The 23,672-nt window shown below is 39.4% G+C and overlaps 1 protein-coding gene across 4 annotated transcripts in view; it reads right to left on the bottom strand.

The window, feature by feature from the left end:
• Positions 1–23,672, bottom strand: part of kdm6a (lysine (K)-specific demethylase 6A) — a 218,775-nt gene that overhangs the window by 124,209 nt on the left and 70,894 nt on the right. For all 4 annotated transcript variants that reach the window (XM_059968281.1, XM_059968283.1, XM_059968282.1 and 1 more), the window contains exon 6: positions 12,116–12,236. In XM_059968281.1, coding sequence (XP_059824264.1) covers positions 12,116–12,236 — 121 coding nt within the window. The remainder of the gene's footprint in view (positions 1–12,115; positions 12,237–23,672) is intronic.

The raw sequence follows: 23,672 nt of genomic DNA, 5'->3' as shown, positions 1-23,672 counted from the left end.
ATACGTTTCATCACCAGCCTCTCGAAGCTCTTCATCACTGTGGAAAATGTTACTGAAAGATAGTCATCAAGGCTGGTTACCATATTCTTGAGCACCAGTATAACTGAAGTCTGCTTGAAGCAGGTGGGTACCTCAAACTGAAGGAGCAAGAGGATAAAGATATCAGTGAATTCTTCAGCCAGTTCCTCAGCACAGGCCTTTAGAACTTGGCCAGATACCCATCTGGGCTGGACTCTTTTTGTGTGTTAGGCCTCCTAAAGGACGCTCTCATGCCAGCATCACAGGCTGAAAGCACAAATTATGTGGGAGCTTGTGGAAATTCCTCCATGTTTTGATGGTCAATGCAAGCATAGAAGGCACTGTGCTTGATCTACAGTCATCTAGTCCCTTCAAAGAGATAGGTATTTCTTTCTTACATTCAGGCAGGAGGCGCTAATAGAGTGACCCAACACCATAATTCAAGCAAGACTATATTTGAAATAGACTGAAATTTTACTAGATATGGTTACAGTTTTCTTTCCAATGTCTGATATTTCTAGTAGTCACATACAGCAAGCCTGTTCATTCTCAAATACAAACAGCACCGATATAGGCGTTTCAGCTCAACAGGTCCATGCCTGCTGCAGTGCCTACCCTTTTAAGGCTGATTTATACTTCTGTGTAGTAGCCTACGCCGCAGCCTTTGTAAGTGGCCTCCGCCGTTGTGAGTATTAACGCTAGTTGGTGGTGGTGTTTCTATGCCACTGTGTAGAGTTTCTTCGTGTACTTCAAACAATGGCGACTGAGTGCACCACGTTAGAGTTGAGCTAATAGACGTTGAACAAGGGTTACTTTTATTGAAATTACTGCAACGCAGAAAAGAGAGAAGACGCCAGAGGAGATGGTATGTATGACCATTGAATGGATTGAGGCAGAAGGAGGGTGAATTTTCTGTGCTTGTCTGGCCACTGAGAGACATGGATGAGGAAATGCATTTCAAATATTTTCGGATGTCGGCAGGTAGATTTGACGATTTGGTTCATCATTTCCAACCATTTATTTCACATCAGTGTACACACAGAATGCCTAGACAGGAGGAAATGTGTTGCTACCAAGAGGACCAATCACAGTTATTGCGGTCTGCGTAACCGCAACGCGCAATTACATTTTTGGAGAGGTGCACGTCGGGCTATGGCGTAGGCTAAGGCATAGGGTGGGGCGTAGGTTACGCAGCTACGGCATTCATTTGATGCAGAAATATAAATCAGCCCTTAGTCCAATTTCTTGAATTTCCTGCATTCGGCACGTATTCTTCTAAGCCCTGACTCTGCATACTCATCTAACTGCTTTAAAAATCATGCTATTTTATCTGCTTTAACTACTTCCAGTAGCTCATTCTTTGTACTCACCATGCTCTGAAGTAATTGCCCTCGAGTCCTTTCAAATCCCCCCCCCACCCTAAAATCTCTGTCCCTGGTAATTTGGACTTCCCTATCCTAAGAAAAAGGTGTATCGTCTACCCTATCCATGCTTCATTTTAAACATTTTTCTGTGTTCCAAGGAATCAAGACCTAACATGGCCAAACTCTCCTTTCAATTCTAATCTTGGATACTTTCTTCTCGGACTGACCACAGTCACTAAACAAGATGAACAATGACTCGCACAATTGCAACATAATGTCCCTACTCCTATTCCTAATGCCCTCTCAGTTGAAGACCAGGGTGCTAAACACTGTTTTCACACCTTGTTTACCTGTGGTGCCTCTTTGAATGAATTCTACAAGACCTCTGCTGGTTTTACGTCCCATCCTGCAGCACGGTAGCATAGTGGTTCATGTAACGCTTTACAGCTCCAGCTGTAAAACTGGATTCAATTCCCATCACTGTCTGTAAGGAGTTTGTACATTCTCCCCGTGACCATGTGGATTTCCTCACACCTTCCAAAGATGTATAAGTTAGTGTTAGTAAGTGTGGGCGTACTATGGTGGCACTGGAAGCATGGAAACACATGCAGGTTGCCCCAGTACATCACCGACTGTGTTGGCTGTTGACATAAACAATGCATGTTCTGACGTACTTGTGACAAATCTCTTTAATCTCACATTCCAAAATGCATCATTTCACACTTACTGGTAATGAAATCTATTTGCCACATCTGGGCCCACTGCCCTAACTAATCAAGAACCCCTTGTACTCTGCGATGACTTTCTTCAACATAAACTATGGTTCCCAACTTCACGTCAGCTGCAAACTTGCCGATCAAATGTTTGCATTTCAATCTTTACAAAAATAGTGAATAAAAAAAGGTCAGAGCACTGATGCTAGTTACTGGCCTCCATTCCAAGAAACATCCTTCAACCTCCACCAAACTTCCTACCCCAAACCACTTTTGAATCCACTTAACTAGTTCTCCCTGGATTCCATTACAACTGAATTTTGATCTTTAGTCTAATACTAGTAGATAATTTTCTGGTCAAATAAGACTTCAGCAAGGTAAAAGGTGGGGGTGGGGTCAAACTCACTGAACAAATGTAACAAATGAAATTTACTCATTTTTAACTATCATAAATATCTACAAAAATATTATCAAAATAGGTTAAAATTATCTTGTATAATTTAAAAGAAGATGATTAATATACAACTGTTCAACAGATGCAATTATCTCTAGGACAAATTAGCACAAATTTTCACAAAGAACTTTAGGAAGTTACAAGTCACCAGATCAGATTTCACTTTTCCACATAAACAGGGAACTCTTTTCACAAGATGGAAACCATCTGCAATATTTCATGGAAGGTAAAAAAATGTTACATAGAGTTGCAAGCATTCTTTAAAACTTAATTCTAGTCCGAAGCTGTTGAATGTAGCCTAATCATTATGATTGTATCTTAGTTTCACGTGCACTTTCTATCTTCTTTAACACCTTGCCCTGTGAGCAAACTGTTCAGCAAATATAATCCTCGTGCACCTTTTACATGCTCATCTTCAGAACATGCAAATCCCACCTTTCAAACAAGGTTTTTCATTAGAACTAAATACTGAGAAAAATGCATAAGCAGATCACTGAACTATTATTATACCTACTAACGTACCTTATTTCCAGGAAATCAACTCCACATATTAATAGAGAAAATATTTTCTACAGATAATTTCACCACAGTTATATCAGGTTTGATATTGCAACTTCAATGTGGCTATTTAGCAAACAAAAGAATACAAATAAAAGTCAAGATGCAAACAGACTTTATTCAAACTTACCACTGGGTTGGATGAGGCTGAATATGATACAAGAGAAAGCTACCGCTGCATATTTAGTGTAGAGTGATATTCCTTTTCTTTTGTAGATTGTTCTTTGTTCAAATAACTAGTCCACTGAAAGCTATTCATTAATCACACCACTGGAAGCCAGCCAAGTTCTATTAGTTAGCGGGAGGAGGAGGATGAGGAGCACGTGCAGCTGTATCATCTCATTGAGCTCTCCTATTACCTCAAATGAAGATTTGTTTGTCTTGCAAGGAACAGGTGGAGGTAGTATAGCCATGTGAACATTGAAAAATAGATAACAGTCTCACAGCATTGAGGCAAAGCCAATTTCAAAGCAGCATTTTTCATTCAATTCCAGCAGTCAAAATTGCAGGTCGATACTGCAAGTAGTTTATCCACAATGGTTTTAGCAAAAAGTTACAAGCATACACAAAAAAACTCAGTTATTCCCTTTCCTTATTCAATTACAATACACCAAGAAAACAGTTTGGGAAGTTCACTCAATATTCCAACACCATACTTGACAAATGGCTAGGTTTTTAAGTTTTGTATCTGTGTCTGCTTTGCATGATTGCATTATTAACAATATGCTTGTTATACTTGTTATATTGAGGGTGCCAAGTGTAAGAATTAGCTGCTTATCTTTTATTAATGTGAGTAACAATGCATTTTTTTAAGTGTTGAAAGCCATTAGAAATAATATACAAAATAAAAAGGGATACAACATCTTGTGGCAGCACAGCTACATGGCAGGAAGGTCCTACATGTCAATTTGCAACTAGATTAAGTACATTGTCTGCAGAATGCAATTTGTAGTTTTTGCAAAGTTTGCTCTTAATTTTTTTTTAAACAGCTATTAAGAGGAATTAATATTTTGTAAATAATGTCAAAATTATTCCAAAAAAATTAGAGGTAGGTAGGAGGCAAGCTGAAACATTTCAGAGTTGTGCATGTGAGATCAATCAGTAAAACTACTTAAAATACTGAAGGCAATGTGAGGATAGGATACCCCTTGCCTCCCACCCTTACCCCCATCCCTATCTATTATTTTAGTCTGGTTCTCTTTCTCTCTCTTCCCCCCCCCCCCCACTATAATCTCTCCCCCCAACCCTACCTTTCTTTCTCTTTTATTTCCCATAATTCTCCACCTTCCCCCAGCCCATTTCCCTCCAGTCTATCACTTCCCAGCTCTCTACTTTATCCCTCCCCCCACTTCTTATCCCCCCTCGACCATCCCATGTTACTTCACTTCTGATGAAGGGTTTCAACCCGAAACATCGTTATTACCTCCTCCCATAGATGGTGTCTGGCCTGCTGAGTTCTGCCAGCATTTTGTGTTTTTTATTAAAATACTGAAGCATGGGTTTTTAAAAACACCATGACTGCTTGAATATCCAAACTGACAAAAAGCATACCATTATTACATACAGCTAAAAGTTACTCAGGCTATTAAAGGAATTTAAATTATAAACTTTCATTCTGATCTGTTTGTAAAGGAACATCTATCATTTCTTGAAATTTGTATTACAAATCTGGGCATCCATTAAAAACTAAAGATCATTCCCTTGTGCATTACTTCAATCAAATCTTCAAAAGATTTATTAAGTTCCAGGTATATGTTCTTATGAAATGAGGAAAATGACTGCAAATACAGTTAGGATGCAATTTACAGTAACACACACAAACTGCTGGAGGAACTCAGCAGGTCAGGCAGCATTTATGGAAAGGAATAAAGAGACAACATTTTGGGCTGAAATCCTTATGGATGATCATTTGAAGAGCTACAGGTTTGTGGCTAAAGAGCTGGGAAATGAAACTAACTTTTGGAATTGTTTGGCTGGCTTGACATGATGAGTACCATGCTGGTAAGAGCAGCATCAATTATGAAGGAAGAAAAACCACATTTACTGAAGAGGAAGGACATCTTTGATGTTCTGGAAAGGGTTTCCATTTCACCACAATTGACACTACTCTCACCTGCATCTCCTCCATTTCTGGGACATACGCCCTCACCCCATCTTCCTGCCATCTTAACAGGGATAGAGTTCCTCTTATTCTCACATAGCAGCCCATTAGCACATCATTCTCTACAACCTCCTACCACCAAACACATCTTTATCTCCCCACTGCTCGCAGCTTTCTGTAGGAAAACATGGCAATGCCTCCGTTTCCTTAGAAAGTAGAGGCACTGCCTATAAGTAGAGGAGTTTGCAAAGATTCTACATGACATCCAAAACTCTGACATACTTCTAGATGTATGGTGAAGAGTACATTAACTGAGTGCATCACAGCCTAGTATGGAAACACAAATGCCCTTATATGGAAAAGCCTACAAAAAGTAGTGGATATGGCCCAGTCCAGTACATCACAAGTAAAGCCATTCCCATCACTGAGTACATTTACATAGAGCGCTGTCATAGGAAAGCAGCATCCATCATCAAGGACCGCCACCACCCAGGCCATGCCCTCTTCTTTCCACTGCTATCTGTAAGGAGGTACAGGAACATTACATGCCACACCATCAAGTTCAGTTACCCTTCAACCATCACCCCAACATTAAACTGATTCCGCATTAAACTGATTCTGACTTTTAAGGACTCAATCTCTTGTTCTCAATATTCATTACTTATTTGTGATTACTACTTTTTTGTATTTGCACAATTTGTTGTCTTTTGCACATGGTTGTTTGTCTGTCTTTGCGTGCCATTTTTCACTGATTCTATTGTGTTTCTTTGTATTTACTGTGAATACCTGCAAAAATAAACTGAATCTTATGGTTTAATATGGAGACATAAATGTATTTTTGATTACAAAATTTCTTTTGAACATTGAAGTAATAATATAATTAATTGCAATTTCATCATGTCATCCCCATACAAAAATGCAGTCAATTCATTAGTTTCACCTCAGTCTGCAAAACCACCCAGAAAATGGGGTAGCTTCTACATTTTGTACCTGAGAGTACAATATCGAAAAGAAAGACATGAATGTGTAATATAATGATGTAATTTTGAAAGATTTAACTTTTTATTTAAAAAAAAACAAAATCATTGAAGTGCCTTCCAAAGAAGTGTTCACTGTCAGGAAGAGAGTGAATGCACAGCCAATGTAGGATACACCTGTGGTCGTTTCCCTCAATAATTATACAACTTTAGATACTACAGTACTGAGGGGACTGACCTACCGGGGGGAGCCTTAGTGACCTGGTCTCCGGCACCAAGTCTGGTGATGTGGTTCAGAAGAGTGAAAAGGGCTACAGTGTTGACAGGAGGTTCCTTAGTCAGAGGAACTGAGAATAGGTTCTGTGGGTACGAAAGAGACACCCTGATGGTCTGTTCCTTCACTGGTGCCAGGATCAGGAATGTCTTGGATTGGGTCCGTGGCATTCTCAAGGGCAAGGGTGAGCAGCCACAAGTCTTCATACATACTGGCACCAATGACATAGGGAGACAAGGTGAGGAGATGCTGAAGAGATTTTAGGGAGCCAGGCAGAAAGTTGATGAGCAGAACCTTCAGGGAGGTAAATCTCTGGATTGGTAGCTGTGCCACATGCCAGTGAGAATAAGAGGAGGATGATTTGGCAGGTGAATGTGTGGCAGAGGAACTAGCGCAGAGGTTCAGATTTATGGATTATTGGGATCTGTACAACCTGTACAAAAGAGGCAGGTTACACCTGAACCCTCGGGGGTCCACACCCTTGTGGGAAGATTGGCTTAAGCTGTTCGGGTGGGTTTAAACTGGTAGGGGAACAGGAACCAGATGTGATAGTGCTGAAGATGAGTTAGTTGGTTGACAAACAGAGGCAATGTGCAGTGAGACTCCTAGCAAGGATGATTAGGAAAAATTGAGTCAACAGGATGAGTCCCAACATAAAAGGTTGACAAATTTGAAAAGGATGAATACAGTACTGAAAGTGTTGTATTTGGATGTGCACAGTAGAAAGAATAAGATAGATGAACTTGAAGCACACTTACAGATCAGCAGGTATGATGTTTGTAGGCATCAGTGAATCATGGCTGTAAGAAGATTATAGCTGGGAGCTTAATGTCCATTGTATTGAAAGGACAGGCAAGAAGGCAGAGGGGTGGGGTTGCTCTGGTGGTAAAAAGTGAAATCAAAACATTAGAAAGAAGTGAGAAAGGATCAGAAGGTGTTGAATAATTATAGATAGAGCTAAGGAACTGCAAGGGTACCCTGATGGGAGCTGTACACGGACCGCCAAACAGTAGTAAAGATGTGCTCTACAAATTACAAAGGGAGATAGAAAACACATGCCCAAAGGGCAATGTTACAATAATCAGAGATTTCAAAATGCAAATAGATTGGTGTTGGAGTCGGATTCCAAGATGGTGAATTTCTAGAATGCCTACAACATGGCTTTTTAGAGCAGCTTGTGGATAGACTGACTAGGAGATCAGTTATTTTGGATTAGGTGGTGTGCCATGAACTGGAATTGATTGGAGAGCTCAAGGTAAAAGAACCCTTTGGGTCAAGTGATCGTAATATGATCAAATTCACCCTGAAACTTGAGAAGGAGAAGCTAAAGTCAGATGAATCAGTATTACAGTGTAGCAAAGGGAATTACAGAGGCATGAGGGAGGAGATGGCCAGAAGTGATTGGAAAAAAACACTTAGACAGCAGAGCAGCAATGGCTGGAATTTCTAGAAGCAATTCGTAAGGCACAGGATATATACATCCTAATGAGGAAGAAATATTCTAGAGGAAAGATAGCACAACTGTGGCTAAAAAGAGAAATCTAAGTCAACATAAAAACAGAAGAGAGGGCATATTATACAGCAAAAAAATAGTGGGAAGTTAGAGGATTAGAAAGCCTTTAAAAACCAATAGAAGACAAATTAAAAAAGTCATTGAGAATGTAAAGATGGGATACAAAAGCTAGCCACCCAATAATATTAAAGAGGATACCAAGAGTTTCTGCAGATCCACAAAGTGTAAAAGTGAGGCAAGAGTGGATATCGGACTACTGGAAAACAACGCAGGTAAGGTAGTAATGGGGGACGAGATGGTGGACGAACTGAATAAGTATTTCGCATCAGTCTTCACTGTGGAAGACACTAGTACAGTAGTATGGCAGAATTTCCAGGTGTCAGGAGTCATGAGGTGTGAGAAGCTACCATTACTAGGGAGAAAGTATTTGGAAAACTAGAAGGTCTGAAGGTAGATAAGTCACCTGGACCAGATGGTGTACATTTCAGGGTTCTGAAAAAAGTGGCTGAAGAGATCGTGGAAGCATTAACAACAATCTTTCAAGAATCACAAGGAATGGACTCAAGGGAATGGAAAATTGCAAATGTTACTCTACTCTTCAAGAGGACAGAGAGGCAGAAGAAAGAGAAATACAAGCCAGTTTGCCTGATCTCACAATGGCTGGGAGGATAGAGGAGTTTATTGTTAAGGATGTGGTTTTGGGCACTTGGAGGCACATGATAACACAGGCCTATAGTCAGGATGGTTTTCTCAAGGAAAAATTTTGCCTGACAAAACTGTTGCAATTCATTGAAGAAATAACAAGCAGGATAGACAAAGGAGAATCAATTGATGTTGTGCACTTGGATTTTCAGAAGGCCTATGACAAGGTGCCATACATGAGGCTGCTTAACAAGCCACAAGCCCATGGTATCACACAGATAAAGAGTGGTTGATTGCTAGAAGGCAAAGAGTGGGAACCAAGAGAGACTCTGCTAGTTGGCTGCCGGTGATTAAGTAGTCTTCTACAGGGGTCTGTATTGGGACACATTCTTTTTACATTAAATGTCAATGATTTGAATGATGGAATTGATGGTTTTGTTGTAAAGTTTACAGATGATATGAAGGTTAGTGGAAGGGCAGGTAATTTTGAGGAAGTAGAAAAGCTACAGAAAGACTTAGATTAGAAGAATAGGCAAAAAAATGCCAGATGGAATACAGTGTCGGGAAGTGTATGGTCATGTACTTTGGTAGAAGACATGAAAGGGAAGAAATGAAATGAAACTATTTTCCAAATGGAGAGAAAGCACGAAAAACTGAGTCTTTGGCCAGGATTCCCTAAAGGTTAATTGCTGGTTGAGTCTGTGATGAGGAAGGCAAATGTGATATTAGCATTTATTTCAAGAGGATTGGAATATAAAAGCAAGGATGCAAAGTTGAGACTTTATAAAGCATTGGTGAGGTCTCACTTGAAGTATTGTGAGCAGTTTAGAAAGGATGTGCTGAAGCTTAAGGGGGATCGGGGGGGGGGGGGGGGGGGGTTCATAAAAATGATTCCAGGATTGATCGGCTTGTCATATGAAGAGCGTTTGATGGCTCTGGGTCTGTGTTTGCTGGAATTCAGAAGAGGGGGTGACCTCATTGAAAACTATCGAATGGTGAAATGCCTTGATAAAACGGATGTGGAGGATGTTTCCTATGTGGGAGAGTCTAAGACCAAAGGACACAGTCTTGGAACAGATGAGGAGAAATTTGCTTAGCCAGAAAGTGGTGAATCTGTGGAGTTTATTGCCACAGGGGCTTTATGGTCAGGGCATGAAGAAATATGGGTGATTGGGGGGTGCAGGAGACTAGAGTCAAGAGAAAAAATGGATCAACCATAATGAAATGGCAGAGCAGACTCGATGGGCCAAATGGCCTAATTCTGTTCCTATCCCTATCCCTTATGATCTTAAATACAGGCAATCATCATCATGTGCCATGTCATGATTGTTGGCAAATTTTTCTATTGAAATGGTGCGCCATTGCCTTCTTCTGGGCAGTGTCTTTACAAGATGAGTGACCCCAGCCATTATCAATGCTCTTCAGAGACGGTCTGCCTGATGCCAGTGGTCGCATAACCATGACACGATATGCACCAGCTGCTTATAAGATCATCCATCATCTGCTCCATGGCATTACTTGACCCTGATCAGCAGGCTAAGCAGGTACTACACCCTGCCCAAGGGTGACCTGAGACTAGCAGAGGAAAAGAGCACCTTTGGTAGAGGCACATCTCCACCTCACCACCCTACAGCAGACACAACAGGATACTGATATCAGCAAAGAGAAAATTATATTGCTCATATTTACAAACCAGATAATCAATTTAGATAAAGGTGAGCCAATTTCAGAAATACATAGTATAAATAAGAAAAAAAATTGGTTTCAAAGAATATGACAATGAAATTTTAAGTTATACAGCATAGAAGCAGGCCCTTGGGGACACAAAGTCCACATCCACTTCCGTGCATTCTCATTAACGGCCTTCAGACTCTCCCCCTCACCTGCACACTGGGGACAATTTTATAGTGGCCAATTAACCTATCAAACTACACCTTTGGCAATGGGCATGTAGAGAAACTGAAGGACCTGGTGAGAAACCCACACAATCACAAAGGCAAGTGAAGCTGGAGCTGTGAGGCAGGCCCACTCGCTGCATTACTTCAAAATATGTCCTTCAAACAGTACTCGTTAATATGAAACTATTAAATGCACTGAGAAACATAGTGAAGAGACCACTACAGCCAAAGCAGCATGAGACACAGGGGCAATTCATTTCTACCTCAATACAATGCAAATTCACTATCCCCATCAGGTCACTAAAAGCCAATGGTAATCATGAAAAACTAATACCAGCCTTCTGACAACATACAAAGTGCTTTAGCTTTCAGATTTTGGAATATTTTGATCAATGTAATAAGATACCTTGGAGATGAAACCCCATTTACATTACGTTTTCAGCTTACACATATACCCTAAAAGGTAATACTACGCAATATTTTTAATAATTTTCTGCACTGAACAATGTGTACATTGAACCATCAGAAAGGGAAAGCTATCACCACCTATGTCGCCCAGGTGAACAGTCAATCTGTTTGGCATTGCCATCGTTCCAGACTCTAAATTTATGTGATAATAGCAAACAGTCTTTGTCTTACATTTGTTCATCACACATGTGTACTCATGCAGTCACTCAGCACGTTAGATTTTCGTCAGCAACAATCTTGGCAAACTTAATGAATTACTCCACTGCTTTGTGGTCAGCAGTAATTTTTAAAATTTTAATGCCATGACTTTCTTAAATTTCTGCAACCAGCCTGCTGAGTATTTATAATTACCTTCAATTTTCAGTTTTTCATGACAGATCTTTGATAGATCAGCATAACGTTAAATGGCAATATGTTCACTCCAATCAATGCTGACAACTTTGCTCTTTCAATATAGGATCAAGATATTTATTTTTATATTTTTCATTTACTTCTGTTCATTACGTATGTGACACCTGCGCATCACCTGGGAACCTTCCCAGCGTGTTGCGGAATTTTCCATTTGTGATGTCACATTGGTGTTCAAAATAAATGGGTGTGTGCGCGCGTGCATGTGTGTATAAATCCACGAATAACGAACAAAGAAAGTACGCTGGACCCTTTATTAAAAAACCAGCAAAGACAATGGAAACTAAAACTAGTGATAAAACAAAATAAGCAGTCTAAGCATATTCAAACATACTTAAGCATTAGCAATCTTAATGTGTTTAAACTTTAATGTTAAACAGTCAAAAAATCCCATTCCCCAATCTACTCCTTGCTCTAGCGACTAAAAACTGATCTAAGACAAAGCATAAATATGTAGTAAGCTCTTTGCTTCCACCACACCCCAACCCACGTGACAAATTACCCATAATAAACACGCAACATAAGACACAGTACAAAGTAGCTGCATGTCTCCCACAGGGAGCCCAACCTGCATTAAACACTTTTAGTGCTTGATGCATGGAGAAGCAAAAATGGCTATTTCCGCTAAACTAAAAATTGATATAACAAATTTAATGAAGTCTATTGCATAAAGGGACATAGATTAATGTTGTTAATGCTCTACAGCTTCATCATTCTTAAAGCTTACCTTAAGACTTGAATCATAGTCCGTGTTCACTTTGAACATCAACCCTAGACGCAAGTGAATCTCGTTGGCTCGAGAGAAGCTAGGATCGATATAAAGCACCTCCTGAAATGCTTTAATTGCCCTGAAAACAGAGAAAATTAATTCAGTTTTCTTGTCCCATATTAATTCAAAGATGACACTTAACTGTCTTCCATAAGCTAGGTAACAGATCAGTTCTTTTTTTTGCTGGCATATTTAGCAAATCTATACCAGAAATTCAAAACAGGATCAATGGACAAAAAATTCTGCAAATGCTCATACAAATAAATAACAAGCATGAAATAACAAGATAAAAGTGTCTTTAAATGAGTGTAGTTATCCCCTTTTGTTCAAAAGCCTGCTGATTGAGGGATAGTAACTGGTGGTGAGAATCCTGAGGCACTTGTATCTTCTTTCTGATAACAGCAGCAAGAAAAGCCAGTGGGGAAGCAACATCTCTAGAGGCAAGGGAATGGCTAATGTTTCAGGATGAGACCACACATTAAGATAAGATCAACAGGATTTCAAACATAATTACAACAGTTAAAAGCTGATGTAAACATTTATATTTCCCCAAACCTACAAGAACTAATACAGAAATAAACAATTAAAAATTGAAAGTAAGACTTGCACATTGGATGCTGCACGTTAAATTTTATAGGTATTATCTGGAAGTACAGTTGCACCATTAGCTTTTCTGAAGTCTACAATCAATTCACCAATCTTACTTACATAGTGTGCAAGGCCGTTGCTGCGATACCGCTCAACTAGCTGATCTATTTCACTCCTGTATGCCTTCTCATCACTATCTGAGCAAATTTTATACTCAGTCTACTTTATATACTAGCACACTAAGTATATTTTATATACTGGCTACTACCAGAATTAACAAGATGTTATAATTTATTGCAAGGCCAATTGAATGAAGTATGACAATTACATCCATTTATATTGCAGAGTAAGTTCACTGGACCAATACTTGGAAATGGGCACAATGCCTTGAAGATAGATTGAGCAGACTAATCTTGTATGTGGAGTTCAGAAGAGGTGCTGAACAAATTCTTAGGGATCTCTACAGAATGGATGTAAACAGCGTGCCTCCTCATGGTAAAATCTAGTATCAGTTTAAGACGGTGAGACAGTGATTCCCAACAGGGGTGGTTATGTCTCCTAAGGGAGTGTTAGGGGGAAAGCACAAGTCGGGGGGAGGGGGGGAATGCATTCAAGATTCTTTGGGGGAAGTGGGGGATGGAAGAGGGAAGATAAGCAGGATCTTAATTTGAGGCACAAGACATGATCAACCTTGGTAGAGCAGGCATTTCCAAAAAAGACATGGAACACAAGAAAAACCATAGGTCTGCAAGTGGTGTGCGGTCAAGAACCATCTTTGGGGATGATGAGACCATACATGATTGGACAATTGTACTAACTGGAATAGTATAAAGCTAGCTTGCCAAACAGCAGCTTTATTCAGACTAACATTCAGATTCCAATCTGAATCCCTATCAATGTAATTTCCGCTGTTGTGATCTCCTTGCTGTTTCTTTGCATGCCACTACCATCACTGCAGGTGTCAACTCACTGCTGTTGTCAACATCCGATAGGCACTCCCAGTTTGTGTTAATTTTTAAACTTTGATTAATGATGGATAAATATATATGGCACAATCTGAGGCCGAAGGCAGTGAAGCCTTGAATTCTAATCCTGTTAAGAAACAGAAACTACAGAACTTGTGTCAACACAATGTTACGTTTTATTCCATTCCATCAGATCAGCAATACCACATGTGTCTTATTTGTAATACTGCACTGTCCAATGAAGCCATGAAACCATCAAGATTGCAGGAACACTTCCGTAAAAGACATCCTGAAAAGGCTACTTATGGTTTTACTCAATCTCATAATTTCTCATGTGGAAAATCTGATAATAGGTGAAAGATTAATAATGCCTGATCTATCAGAAGTGCTCACTACTGTTCTCAAAATGAATGTCAGTATTTTAAAATCAATTCATCTTGAGTAATAATTCTGTAGCTCATCATATTGATGAAATGAGTGAAGACCTTGAGTATCAACTCCATGCAGAGCTAAACAACAGAATTTAGGAACATCTGTACGAGACAATTGCGGGACAACAAGGCATTGCTAATGACGTGTATGGTTATCAAAAATGGAAAAGTTTACGAAGAGATTTTCTTTCGTAAAAAGTTGAAAACAAATCAATCTACAACGAGCTCAAAATGTACATTGAGAATAAGTATTCTGATTAGGAACATGATCTCTTATGCAATCGATTGCTATGCTGGTTCAGTGGCATTTATGAAAAAATAAATTCCAAGTCTGTTTGCAATCCACTGTCTAATTCATTGTCAACAACTCACAGCCAAAAACCTCAGCCAGTGATTTTTTCCAAGCACAACTCTTATAATATCTGCTATCAACACAATTAAAGCTCGTCCATTCAACAGAATGTTTTGCCAGTTGTGCCAAGATAACAATGAAGAGTTTGAACGCTTGCTTCTTCACATCGAAGTGTGTTGGCTGTCAAAAGGCTGCTGCTTAAAACATTTCTTTGAAATTCTACACAGACACCTAGCTGACCTGTATGACATAATAAATATTCTAAACGTGAAAATGCAGGGTGAGAGTTCAATTAATTCCAGTCAAAAAGTGAGTGTCCAATTTTATCAGAAAATTGGAAATATATAAGCAAAACATTGGGAGAAGAATGTTCTCACACTTCCCCTGCATGGAAAGTAAGGCACTCTCTTTCACAGTGATTTGCAAGAGCACTGCTTACACCTGCAGTCACTCAAGAAGGATTTTCATAATCAATTCAAATATTTGAACATTCTAGAAGTTCCAAACTGGGTAGTTACCCCATTCCTTTGCAAGATAGAACAGGAAAGGAGCTTGCAAGAATAAATTAACAAAATTAGAAATGAGGAAACAAAAATGTTTTTCAAAATTGTCGGCTTTTGTGGTATATAGCTACACTGTCATTCATACAAAGTTTTCTGGTCTTCAGAAAAGAGCCAAACTGTTCTTCACTGCATTTCCATCCTCCTACCAAACTCAAGGATCACACTGACGTCAAAGCTGTTGCACAGCACTCGGGTACTACGTAAGCTAGGTTTAAAGACAAATAAAAATTTAAAGAATCATTTTTCTCAAGTTAGCAAATGGTAGATATGTTTTTACACTATGGGAGTGCCAGGAAGCATACTGTGCCTAAGAGGGGCTTTGACAAGTATGAAGCTGCTTTAAAGTGGATGTTGAGCTAAAAAAGGTTGGGAAATACTGGTTTAAGAGAAAGGATCACCCTTTTTGAGATAGAAATGAGTACTTTTTCCTCACAATTACAAAAGTAATTGGATATCGCTCCCTTAAAACACAATGGAAACAAAGTTGTTTTTAAATGCAGAAGTTGACAAAATTTTGATTGGGCTGAAAAGTCACAGATAATTGGTAATGCAGTTACAATCAGATCAATCGTAATTTTACTGAAAGCAAAGCAATACTCAAAGGGATTACTCAAGTATTATGATTGTATGAAATTAAGTGAATATCATATATAAAGTTATCTAAATACGAGTAAACTTGATACCTGATATAAAGAGAAAAAACGTTTAAGAGTTATATTTTAGAGATACAAAAGAAACAAGTCTCAGGAAACTGAGTAGAGATAGGAAATTACTTCTGTTCTGGCCTCTAGAGGTGCAGCTTGTTTTCTATGAACATTACTTCTTGCACAGTTTAACTTGAATTTCATACTGAAACACATGATGGAAAGAAATCCATCTCAATCCCCTTTATTTGCCCTTGAAACAGCAATATCTGTGAGCTTTAGGCTTTGTTAATATCAGAAAACATTCAGTAATCTATTTTGAAGGAAGTATTATGTCTATCGGTCTTAAGATATTGTTGTACCATGAGTTTACTCTTATTTATACAGCTTAGTTATGGAGTGTTATGTGTGTGTATTACCTTGGTTAACGTCAATTGCAAGAATAATTATTAGTATATTCAGGCACACAGCAATTCTGTATTGAGTTCAGTATTTGTTTTACTTAACTTTCCACAGCTTTACAAGTAAGATATCATTAAAATCCCTAAAGGAACCTTCCATCTCGAGTGATTTTTAAGATGCTTAACTCACTGCATAGCTTAATATATCCATAGTGCAAGGGCAGTAGAACTTCCATAACAATGTGCCCCGTTACACATTCTTTGGAGATCTGGTTGTATTTGTCTGATAACAGAGTAAGTTGGCTTTGGTTGAGACAAGTACTTCGTCCTCAGTTCTATCAGCTGCCAAGTGCTGCTTTGCTCCCACTGTAACTTAAAATTATCATTCATCATCAATGATTGCCCCACATCTCTAATCAGTCACTACTTTAAGGTTAAACTCCTCAGAGTAATGCCAAAGTATTTACTCCACTGTGATAGGTAACTTCACAATCTTAGTTCCCTTTCACATTGTGCCTTTTGGATATTTCTGAAGTGGACCCACGCAAAATACACTGCAGAAAGTCTATAATGCATAGTAAGAAAACAGAATTGATGCAAGTAACTTAAATGATGACTTTCAATTTTGTGAGAATAACAACTTAAGAATGCAGATATCTTTTACCCTCTCCTCTCAACTGGAATCTATCACTTACAATAAAACTATTTTTATGGTCTCTTCAACAATTGGAGTGTTGGCATTTGGGGAATTATCAATAGTTCCTTGATCAACATGCACGATTAAATCAGCAATATACATTAGTTGTGATCCTCAAGCTTAATTCAATTTTTCTTTCAACATAATCTCTTATCAATCTCATATGTACTTCAAGGCAGAATTTTGCATACATTTCTATTATTAAATTATATAACTTTGCACATACAGAAGCATTGCAATTTTGCAAATTAACTGGGCTTGAATACATCACTTCCATTTCTCTCATCATTGCCATGTGCTCTTCCTATATCCAATATTCTGTTCCTTCATACTGTGTAAATCTAGCTTTCATCACCTTTCCTGCTTCTTGTCAAAGGCTTGGATTGCCCTTCATTTTGCCTTTTTTGTCACTTTGGCCTCTGAGACAACAGACTTTAGATACTGTGCCTTGTTAAAAAGTATTTAGCCCCAACCCTTTGTTCAAATAAATAAACCCAGGTATTTTGATCAATTTAACTGAGAATTTTTATTAGTGAATCACATGCTCTTTTTTCATAGTAATGCCCAAAACACACGGAAAATTGTGGAGCATTAAAAACTAATTCAAAAACTGAAATGTCAGCAATTCAAAGTATTCATCTCCTTTCATCAGTACTTAGTCGCGCAATCTCTCGCGGCTATTACAACCAGTTATCTTTTTGAACAAATCTCTATTAGCTTTGCACAACATGATGGAGCAAGATTTGCCCATTCCTTCTTGGTAAATTGCTCAATCTGTGCCAGATTAGTCGGGGAGTACCGATGGGGAACAATTTTGAGGTCTTGGGATATTCAATAGGGTCAAGGTCAGGACTCTGACCAGGCCACTCAAGGATATCAATTTTCTTCATTTAACACCATTCCATGGTTGGTCTGGCAGTGTGCCATGGGTCACTGTCCAGCTGAAAAATGAACTTCCTCTCCAGTTTAAGCTTTCTGGCAGAGGCTAGCTGGCTTTTGTCCAGGACCTCTCTGTATTTAGGAGTATAGTATTTAAGATTTCTAGTCCCTGCTTCTGAAAAGTATCCCCAACAGCATGATGTCACCTCCACCATACTTTACAGCAGGGATGTTGCTACCTGGCTGATGCAGATTTAAGCCACACATACCGCTCAGTGTTGAGGCCAAGAAGCTCCACTTTAGATTCATCTGACAAGATCTTTCTCATCCTTACTGTATTTTCTAAATGATGCATGCAAGGCCTTTATGGGCAAGGATATGCTTTTTATTAGCCTACACTTTTTCCTTGCCACTCTTCCATAAGTACCCTTTCTGTGCAAGACTTTAGAGATTGTGGAACCATGAACTTCATCTCCAAATGCAGCCACCAACTTCATAGGAACCTCTCTTAAAAGTCTCTTCTCCAGTGACTAAGTTTAGAGGGGAAGCCTGACCTAGGCAGTGTGGCTATGGTTTCATATTTTTCCCACGATGGACTGCACTGAGCTCTGAGGCATGTTCAGTGCCTCTGAAGTGGTCTTGTACTCTTGGCAGATTTGTGCTTCTCTATATTCATTTCCCTAATTTGTCTTGAATGCTCTTTTGTCTTTATCTATCATACTGTTGGACCTTACAGGGGGTGGTAGAAGCAGAATTACTTTTGAATTCATTCAAAACTGGTGATCCTCCAATTTTCTTCATCAACAAATTGGTAAGATAATGAATAGTATTGCACCTGAGGAATGTTAGCATAGTAATTACCAAGAGGATGACTAATGCCTCAAAACTTTGATTTTTAATTTTAGTAAACGGTTGACAGGTTTTGGAATTTTTTGTTTGACTTGATAGGATGCACAATATTGTGTCGATTAGCTCAAAAGACCTATTTGATTGTATTTTACATTTAGAAAATGAGAGAGTAAAATGTGAAAATAGTTATGGAGACCTAATACTATTCCAAGGTAATGTATTATCATAATTTCAAGGCTCCAGGCTGAATGGACTACTTCTGTTTTGAATGTCATTTTAATCCTTTAAGTTTCATACCTTGTTCTTAACCAGATCATTAATTCAATTCCCTTTACCCTTTTTCAGTGGCATTATCCCATTCAATATACTATTCTTTCAGTATAAATGATGTAGGATTAACACTTTAGTACAAAGAATGAAAGATAATATAGTTTCTGCACAAAACATTAATTTCAAAAATGCCTTTGAGGAAAAAGTCATAACAGAAGAATATAAATCAGATTTCATATTTTATGGCTGGTACAACTTTGCTGAGGATACCGTCAATTGTGTGCATGGTTTTCAAATTTCCCACTGACCTACATTACCTTTGCCTTAAAAACAACAGTACTTACAGATTAAAATCTTAAAATACAATAAATAGACATGTAAATACATCCTGGCCAGTCAGGAATTAGTGCAACTTAATGACACCATGTGGTAAAAGCATGCAAGACAGCAAAATGCAAGTAAATTTCCACTGAGAATAAAAACTTTTAAACACTGAAATGAAAGCAATGCTCCTGCCCTCTAAATTACCAAAGTAAATATTTGTCACCATATACAACCCTAACATTAATTTTAATGTGGGCATACTCAATAAATCCATTAAATAATAACCATGAGTCAATGAAAGGCCGCACCAACTTGAGAGTTCAACCAGTATGCAAAAGACAACTTGCGTAAATACAAAAAAAGAAATAATAATAAATAAATAAGCAATAAATATCAAGAGCATGAGATGAAGAGTCCTTGAAAGTGAGTTCATCGATTACGGAAACATTTCAATGAAGGGGCAAGTGAAGTTATCCCTCTGGTTCAGAGGCAATAACTGTTCCTGAACCTGGTGGTGTGAGTCCTGAGGCTCCTGTACATTCTTCCTCATGGCAGCAGCAAAGACAAATCATGTCCTGGATGGTGGGGATCCCTGATGATGGATGCTGTTTTCCTACAAAGGCATTTCGCATAGATGTGCTCAATTGTGGAGAGGGCTTAACCAGTCATGGACTGCAACATATCAACTACATTTTGTCAGATAGTCTATTCAAGGATATTGCTGTTCCCATACCAGGTTGTGATGTAACTCGTCAATATATTCCACTTGACGTCTATAGAAATTTATCAAGGTTTTGGATGTCACGCTGAATCTTTGCGAACTGCTAAGGAAGTAGAGGTGCTGCCATGCATTCTTTGTATTTGCAGTTACATGCAGGGCCCAGGCCAGGTCCTCTGCAATAACAACAAGAAATTTAAAGCTGTTGACCCTCTCCACTTCTGATCCTCTGATGAGGATTGACTCATGGACCTCTGGTTTCCCTCTCCTGAAGACAATAATCAGCCTCTCTGTCTTAATGACATTGAGTAAGAAGTTGCTGTTATAGCACCAGTCAGCCAGACTTTCAATCTCCCTCCTATATGCTGATTCATTACCACCTTTGATTCAGCCTACTGGTGTCATCAACAAATTTGAATATGGCATTGAAGCTGTGTTTAACCACAAAGTCATAAGTGTAAAGTGAGTAGAGTGGGGGGGGGGGGGGGGGGTTGGAGAACCAAGCATACAATCTCATGATGCATCCGTCCTGATGAAGGTCATGGAGGAGATATTGCTCAATCTGAACTGATTAGGGTCTGCAAGTGAAGAAATCAGGGATTCAATTGCACAAGGAAGTATTGAGGCCAATGTCCAGGAATCTTGAGGGGATGATGGTATTGAATGCTGAGCTGTAGTTGTCCTGCTGTACACTCCTGGTATATGCATCTCTGTGCTGTCCAGATGCTCCAGGGCTGAATGACCCATCAGCATCTGCTGTGGACCCACAAACTGGAGCAAATCTAAAGCATTTTTCAGGCAGGAGTTGATGCTTCATCACCAACCTCTCAAAAAACTTCTTCACTGTGGATGCAAGTAACACTGGCCAAAGAGGCAGATTACCACATTCTTCTTTATACTGGTATAAACTGAATGTGGTAATAGCAGGTGGATACCTCAAACATTTAACCACTTGCTTCAGCAGTCTCAGTGAAAACTCCAGCCAGTTGATCAGCACAGGTCTTTAGTATTTTCTCAGGTACTATAATTGGGCAGGTAGTTTTTTGTGGGTTCACCCTCCTGTGGGAGTTTGTGATGGTTCCTCAATGTGTTGATCAACAAAGCGAGCACAGGAGGCAATGAACTCCTCTGGAAATGAAGGGTGGAGAGGAGGAAAGCAAGCTGGTGAATTCAGCTGAGAGCAGGAAGGTGGTGGTGGTGGTGGGGGGGGGGGGGGCAGTATAGTTGATAGGTGATAAATGGAAAAGGCAAAGGGCTGAACAAGTTGGAATCTCTTAAGAGTTCAGTACACCATGGAATGAAAGGAAGGAAGTAGAGAATCAGAAGGAAAAAAGTGAGAGTGATTGGCAGGTTGTGAGGGTGGGTAGGGGAAAGAAAAGGGTAATGGGGCCAAAGAAAACAAAGTGAGGAAAGAAAAGTGTTTATAGAAAGTTAGAAAGATTCACGTTGATGCCAGCAGAATCAGAATTGTTAATGCCATCAAGTTGGCAACTACCAATATAGAATACGAATTGTTCCCTCAATCTGCATGTAGCTTCAACTTGGCAGTGGACAGACATGTCAATGTGAGAATGGGAAATGGAATTAAAATGGCTGGCCACCAGGAGATCTGGCAACACGCTGGAGTGAAGAGGGAGGGGACCTACAAAAAAGATCTTAAAGCATCTCCCAGTTTGCTTCAAGTCTTATTAATATAGACAGGTCATATCAAGAGGAACAGATGAAATAAATAACACCAATGGATTTATAATAGAAATACTGCCTCGTCTGTTAAAACTGTTTAGGGCCTTGAATATCGGTGAGCAAGCAAGTGTAGGGATAAATTTAACACTTAGCATGGGTGCAGGGAAAGGTACCTGGAGCCCGAAACTGCAAGGAAAAATGGGCAAACAAGAAGAATCATTGTGAGAGCATTCTGTTTGGGGGAGGGGGGGAAGAGTGTCGGATACAGGCTAATGGGGTAATAAATGAGGACAAGGGGAACCCTATTCCTGATTATCGGGGGGGGGGGGGAGGGTGAAGGTAGAATGCAGTGAGTACAGCTGTGCAGGAAAAAGATGCAGGTGAGGGGTGCATTGAGAGCAGTGGAGAAGCCCTGTTTTTTGAAAAATTATTACATCTTGGTTATCCTGGAATGGAATGGCTCCTCATGAGAACAGGTGTGGTGGAGAAAGTGGTACTGGGAAAATGGAATAGAACCCTTGCAAGTGACAGGGTGGGATAAGGTATAATCACTGAATTTGATGAGAACCCCCTCCCCCCCCCCCAGTCAGTGTAGGAGCCATGTGTCTATTTTCTGTCTGTATTGTATTTTGTGATATGTTTATTATAATCATCTGTCAAATGGGTTAGAGCATGGTAGAAACAAATGAGTATAGTAACATCTTCACGCTTGGCTTTAGTTAGTTCTTTAGTCTAGTAGACAGGGGAATAAACCACAGGGAATATTTATTTTATTGACCGCTAACTTTGTTACTTGGCTAACTGGAACGCGATAGCCTAATTAGTTATGCTAATTACACTATTATACTGCTTAATATCACTAATATTGCAATTGGACCTCTAATTAGACAGATATGTCGCTAATTTAGTTTTGTTAGCTTTTTTTTAATTGCTACAAGATCATTAGGCTTTGTTCATTTCATAATAAAGGATTGAATATACCTTCTTTGACGCAGAAATTCGTTACTTGGAGTGCATCATAAAGTGTTGAGTACTCTGGCTTAGTCTCCCAGCGGTTTTGTCTGGTTTTCAATAACCGCTACAGACAGCTAGGCTAGAAAGTAAAGATCACATGGGATCCAGCCTCAGCTGGCCAGCTTGGCTTGGTGGAAGGAAGCATGGCAGGGGAAGGCTGCAATTCAGATTAAAGGCCCGTAACCAGTGGCATTGGTGCTGGGTCCACTGTCACATATCATCTAAATTAACAATTAGGATCCCAATGTCGTAAGCATGCTTAGTAAGTTTGCAGATGACACCCAAATTGATGGTACTGTGGACAATGAAGGCCATCTGACATTAGAAGAGATCTAGACAAACTGAAGAAGCGTCACAAAGAACAGAAGGTGCACTTTGACAAGAGTAAGACAGAGCAGGACTTACACAATAAATGGTATATCCTGAGAATTTTGTAGAACAGAGAGGGTACCCTAGAGGTAAAGATACAGAGTTCCCTGAAAGTTCCAACTCGGATAGTGTATTTGGCAATGCTTGCCTTCATTGGGAAGGGCACCGAGTATAAAAATTGGGACATTGCAATTGTATAAGTCAGGCAAGTATTGTGCGTAGTTCTGATGACCCAGCTAGAAGAAGGATGTCACTAAGCTGGAAAGAATGCAGCAAAGATTCAAGAGAATAGGCGGGCCCGAGTTATAAGGAGAGGCTGGATGGACTGGGACCTTCTTCCCTAGGACACAGGTGATTGAGGGGTGAGGGATGCAATAAACTTATTAGGGATGTCAATATGGTGGATGGTCAAGTTTTCTTCTGCCAGGGGAAGGGAGCCTAAAACTAGAGGACATAGATTTAAAGTTTTATGGGGAAAGATTAAAAGGAACTCGAGGACAGACTTTTCTCCCCACACACACATGGTCAAAATATGGAATGATCAATTGAGGTAGGTATAATTACAATATTGAAAGTGGTAGACGGATACAAGATGCTTACTCAACATGGACAAGTTGGGCCCAAAAGCCTCCTCTTGTGCTGTATAATTCCATGAATCTATTCTCAAAGCAATTTGCATCAATACCATTAATACAGTCAGTGTGGCACATGCATCAGCTTAGATGAAAGAAAGGCAGATGTTGAGGGAAGGTATTCCAGAACTTAGAA

The sequence above is a fragment of the Hypanus sabinus genome, chromosome 4 (genome assembly GCF_030144855.1).
Source record: "Hypanus sabinus isolate sHypSab1 chromosome 4, sHypSab1.hap1, whole genome shotgun sequence".
NCBI classification, from domain to species: Eukaryota; Metazoa; Chordata; class Chondrichthyes; order Myliobatiformes; family Dasyatidae; genus Hypanus; species Hypanus sabinus.
This window is presented reverse-complemented; position numbering and strand designations above follow the sequence as displayed.